Here is a 5,710-nt window from a genome sequence, read left to right as displayed (position 1 = left end):
CCAAAACCCTGTTGTTTTCTGTGGTACCACAAAAAAAAAAAAAAAAAAAAAAAAAGTATGTGTGTCTGTGTGGGGAGTGTGTGTGGGGATGGGTGGGTGGATGTGTGCCACAACCAAAACAAGCGGGGAGGGAAGGAGGGGGAGGACCCTTGTACAACAATGAATATAAACACTGAACAAGAATGTACTAAATATTTAACCTTTTTTTCTGACCTGAGTTTGTATCATGCCTTGCACTGTAAGAGACTCGCATGCTGTCTGGGCAGAGGTTAGTGGGAAGGAAGGAAAACCGGGATTTAAAAACACCACACCACAGCACTGCTAGAGTGTTTCCGTGTGGGGTGTCCCTTCTTTCTCCATGTCCCCCTCAAAAGCCCTGTAGCCCACACAGCCAAGATGTTATAAAATAACTAATGGAGAGAAAAAAAAAAAAAAAAAAGAGGAAATGTATTTATAAAAAGGCATTAAACAGTTCATGGCAAATCATATGAAAGGTATCAGTTACTGGGAAGGAGGAAGTAAAAGTTACACACTATAGTACAAAGCATAAGAAAATTTGTTGAAGTGGGAGGGAAGGGAAGGGAAGGAGGGCAGACCTGAAGGTTTTCATAGATTAAATCCACAAAGATAAAGAACAAAAAAAATAGCAGCTTTTTTCTGTACAGACATATAGATGAGTATCTGAACCGTAAAAAAGTTATAAAAGTGACACAAAAGACAATGTGTATGCAAATGATCCATGGTCTAACATAGAACTGCAAGACCCTTCGAGAAGTCTTAATAATAAAGAGAAAAGGTCAACAAAGCATCATATACTTGAATCCGGTTACTGCTTTTTTTTGTCTTCTCCAATTTATGTTTCTAGGTGTTTTTTTCCTTGCAAGCCTGTGAAGGAAGGCAGGCTGCAACGATGGAGATCTCTGCCGGTTATTTTCATGTTTTTCATGTTTCATTTTTGGCGTGCGGTTGACTTTTTTTTTTTGTACAAAATGCACGTCTTTATTTAGCTCACCACTGCCAGTTTTGTCCAGAATTCATTGGGATGGGGACAGGGGTGGAGGGAGGGCTGTTTCTTTACCCCATCCCTTTTATCTTCTCCATCACAAGAAAAAAAAAATATCACATTTTGTCCAGTTTTGAAAAAAGATCTAGACAATTTGATTTTTTTAATTTCTTTTTTTTTTTTTTTTTAAATACCAGTGTATGATTGAATAGAATGTATTGGTCAGGATCTCTTTTAAACAGAGCAGTTGATTACTGTGCTCCTTCCATGCCTACAAAAAAACAAAAACAAAAACCAAAGAGTTCATTTTTTTGGCAAAATTTGGCAGCGTTGAAAATGGTAACAACCTTGGACGAATGATGGCCCTTTTTTATTCTTTTACATGTTCCTAAAAAGATTAAAGAGCAACATTAAAAATCCAGTCTTTTAAAATTTTTTTGTGTGGTTTTTTTTGTTTGTTTGTTTTTTTTGTTTGTTTGTTTTTTTATAAAGACCTACAGTGTTAGGCAGGTGCTTGCAAGGGTACCAGGGAGCCACCTGGCCTGCGATATCTTTGATCTGATAAAAGTGCTGTACGGTTGAACTTGCACGCAGATATGTTTCCCATTATGAAGCAGAGAGACAGAAAGAAAGAGAAAGAAGAGAGAGGAGAGAGGAGAGAGAGAGAGAGAGAGAGAGACATCAGATCTCAAGTTTTCTGTTGCTATTAAGTGTTAACATTAGAGTTTTAAAAGGCCAACTGTGTGCCCCATGAACGGAGTCCTTTACTGAAACAAACATCTGCTTGCATATTGAAAAAAGAAAAATACGATAACTTGTTTACTGAAAAAAGGGTTCTCCCAAGTGCAGCTATGGCAGTTCTGAAGATCCACTGAGGTACAGTAGGCTTTTGAATATATTGTAATTTTCTTTCTTTCTTCCCCCAATGCATGTGTTTTTCTGTGTTTTATTTCTGTGAGATTCTGGTTCTAAGGATCAGCAGGCCGAAGACTGGGGCAGCGGTAAGGCCCTCTCATTCTTGCGTCCCCCGTTCATGTGTGCGTACGGCTGTCTCTCCTCGAAGCTGGCCCGAAGGACCACCACGCCTGGGCCGTTCTCGGCTTTGTGTCCTGAGTGCTTGTCAGTGGGTTGGAGGGTGGAGGAGGGATCTAAAGGAATGCTCTCCATGTTTTCAGTCTCCAGGTCAAGCTCCTCTGTATCCGGAGGCTTGTTCTCTTCACTGTAGAAGAAGGAGACCTCTTTGAATGCTGGATCCAGCTCGTCTTTAATGCTACCGATTATTTCCAGGAAGGAGGGCCTCATTTTCGGATTGTACTGCCAGCACATGCGCATCAATTCAAACCTGGACAGGAAACACACAGCAAAACCATTTACTGAGGTGTTCTATGAGCCCTGGCTGGAGCCCAACCAACCGTGACAGAATCGGACCACGCGTTTTAGAAAATCATTCAATTCTGATGGAAGACGAAGTGACAGAATTTTTACAGGCAGAGACCCCCATGTCACATTTCGACCGTCTTTCTAATCACTGATTTACTTCTATAGCTCCTATCTCAACCTTCTCCACCCCCTTCCACGCACTTGCCCATAAAACAGTTTTGCGGATATCTGACATCCAGAAGCATTTTGTACTTTTATTCTGACTTGGTATTTCTCTCTTCTTCCTCCACAACATCCTGTGCTTACTCAATCACACCGCTACATGATAGTGCCTCTCGGAGTATCTTTTTCAAATAACCAATCCCTACCCTATCAATATTGTCTTGGAAAAAATTAAAATAGGAAATACACACAAGGTAAAGCACCACTTTTTTCCCCTGAAAGAAGAAAATTACATTAAAATTAATTGTAATCCCCAAAAGGTATTTGCCAATCTCAAAGACATTCTCTAATCTTTTATTTTAAAATTATGTTGTTTTCATTTACGGCCAGGGATGCATTAATATTTTACGGCGTGTGAGATCATCTGTTTAAGCACATCCATGGTTAGATCTGTACAATGGCCCATGCCGGCAAAACAAAACCACAAAATGAAACAGTAATACATACATAATGAAAACAGCATTTTCATGACATAGCAAAATTGGATATTCCTGAGAGATCGCCCTGAGCTTTAAACACAACACAAGAAAGGATTTCAATGTCTGTAAAGGCGGAATAGGGATGTCTTCTGTTAACACAACACAAGTAATAGGAGATTTTATTTAAATAAGAATAAAATTTAAATAAGAAAAGGAAGATTAACATTATTCTTTGAGCCAATCCTCTGTGTACACCGTACTCAGAGGAACACGCTGTGTGTTGGAAGTCACCACTGGCCAAAACTACTACTTTCTGTGCTAGAACAAGAATGGATCTAAAAAAAAACACCAAAGAAAAATCTTTCAGTTAAGGTAACGTACTGGAGAATCCTTCACATCTCTGACTTACCTTCCAGCACCGTGACCTGCAGTCCCAGTAAGACCCCCTTTCCTGGCCTGGCCAGCAGCCTGATCCAGTGGCCAGTCTGGGTTTGTTTCTCCACCTCTGCCAGCCTCCCCATGTAAGGTTAGCCAGGTCACCTAAACTTTTAGTTTTGATTCTATAAAACAACAATACCATTTTCCTAACTTCCACGGATTTTCAGAGAGTAAGCAAGCAATTCTATTTTATGCTTTAATTAGCTGTCACTGCCTTATGCCCTGGCAGCAGGTTACTAGATCTCTGCATCAGTGTGTGGAATGATTTTATTACTTAATTTAAAAAAAAAAAAAAAAAAAAGACAAAAACACATGAACAAAAATTCACTCCTTTTTTGAATAGCACCTAAGTCCATCATAGAGTAATGTCTTAATGCCTCCAGAGTCCCTGCTCTAGAGCAAACCTTTCAACAGGACTGTCACCAAGCTGGAAAACCATGGACTCTGAAGCCTGTTGCTGTGCATCGCTGCCCACAGCGGGGTCCAAGGAGTATGGGAACCCTGGCCTGAAACACAACCAAAGCAAAGAAATCCCCCCCCCAGAAACTCGCTCCTTGGGAAATACTGTTGCATTTCCTCATAAGGTGCACTACGTTCTCAGCTGACGTGAACCAGCAAAGAGACAGAAAGCTGCTGTGCTTGGGATGCAAACACTGCTGAGAGGGCTTCAACCAAAACAAAAGCAATCTGAATTGAAGTGCATTTGAAGTCACAAATATTCCTGTCAGAGCTCAGCTGGCACAACTCTGCATGAACAAAAGTCAGCCACCTGAGCACAGCCTTGTGACACCCAAAAAGAAGCTGGCAAAACCAGTCTGTGCTGGGAGAACTCCCGGGGTACTCAATGCTGTATTGTAACAGGCACGTAGACATATAAACACTGTTGAACTATTGCTTGTTTTTGAGTCTTTAAAAAGTCTTTCATAGCAAAAGTGAAGCCAAACTATAAAACTGCACTATACCCTCACCCACAAACGAGGAGGAAAGCTTGAGACATAAATATGTAAAATCCTTTTCTGTTACTTCATTGCTGTTTCCTTTCCAGCTGACTGCTGCGTCCCTGAATAGAAGCGTTCCCTGGAGCCAAGAACACTGGATATTCGCTGGCGCTTCGCCCTGAGGCCTAAGGGCAATGCTAAGGAGATACCACAAGCAGTGGAGTAATGCATGTGACATCAGCACAAACAAGGACATGTGATGTTTCTTTTAAGCCATTCCAGATTTAAAAACCCTACAGAGTTCCCATAAAAGGATTTTTTTTTCCTTTTTAACTCTGTGGGTTCAAAGATCTTGCTTACATTATCTTAAACAAAAAAAACCCCTTTCCAGTAGACAATGGAAGAATTTACAGGCTATTAATACAACCTGAGCAGTTTTCTAAGGTATGTTTCTGACTCGTGGCAAGCTGCAGGCATCGTCATGAAATAGAGAATAGCCAGTGTCTTTCCCATGCATCTTTTGCTCAAAAACTGAGGAGAAACCAAGTTACTTTTGCACTGAGACAGTAAAAAACAGAAAATGGAAAGTTACTACAGAAGCGCATTCCACTTGAGTGTGCCTTTGTGCTTTGCATCAGACTTGATTTGGTGGGGAAAAGTGAAAAGACCTCTCCTATTCTGCTGTTGCTACATGCTGACATTACCTCTGCATAGCAGACCCTGGTTTCTAAGCCAGGAACAAAGGGAAAATCAGCAATGCGTAAATAGTCTAGTCATCTACAATACATGTGGGGGAAGCAAGTTTTCTTCAAAAACAGTGGAATTCCAGCCTCCACAACTTTTAAAAGCCCCATGGGAACACACTGTCTGAGAGCTTCAGCTGTAACAAACCTTCTTGCCACGCAGCCATCACCTGATGAACAGTGCCATAACAATGGTAGTACATAAAAACAGAACTTATTACACAGGAAGAGGAGAAAAACAGCAAAGCTCCTCCTGGCACCGTCTTATTGAACCATCTGTCTTATTGCATGGTTCTGTCTGTAAAACCATGCAAACTATGCCAAGAGGGTGTAGCATGAACAGAACTGAGTCTTGTTTCACCCTGTGTAAGAGTAAAAAGCCTCTAGAAATACCGTCCCCTTTGTGCTTAGCCCTTTCACAGGGATTTACCACCTCTCCGAACCGCACTGTAAAATCCCCCTTTGCACAAGGATCCGATACAACCAAGCTGCAGAACAGAACCTCTCCAGTTCTTCAAGTGTCCTTGGTTTCTTATCCACCTAAAAGCTACTGACTCGTCGCTACCA

General features: G+C 41.1%; 1 protein-coding gene across 1 annotated transcript in view; it reads right to left on the bottom strand.

The window, feature by feature from the left end:
• Positions 1-1,489: 1,489 nt before the first annotated feature.
• The window catches only part of IGF1R (insulin-like growth factor 1 receptor), a gene marked incomplete at its 5' end in the record, with an annotated part of 43,732 nt that continues 39,511 nt past the window's right edge, over positions 1,490-5,710 (bottom strand). Inside the window, one exon of the mRNA XM_009580726.1 lies at positions 1,490-2,345. Coding sequence (XP_009579021.1) covers positions 1,979-2,345 — 367 coding nt within the window. The remainder of the gene's footprint in view (positions 2,346-5,710) is intronic.

This window comes from Fulmarus glacialis, unplaced genomic scaffold (assembly GCF_000690835.1).
Source record: "Fulmarus glacialis isolate BGI_N327 unplaced genomic scaffold, ASM69083v1 scaffold21416, whole genome shotgun sequence".
Taxonomy (NCBI): domain Eukaryota; kingdom Metazoa; phylum Chordata; class Aves; order Procellariiformes; family Procellariidae; genus Fulmarus; species Fulmarus glacialis.
The sequence above is the reverse complement of the archived record's forward strand: the minus strand, read 5'-3'. Positions and strand labels throughout refer to the sequence as shown.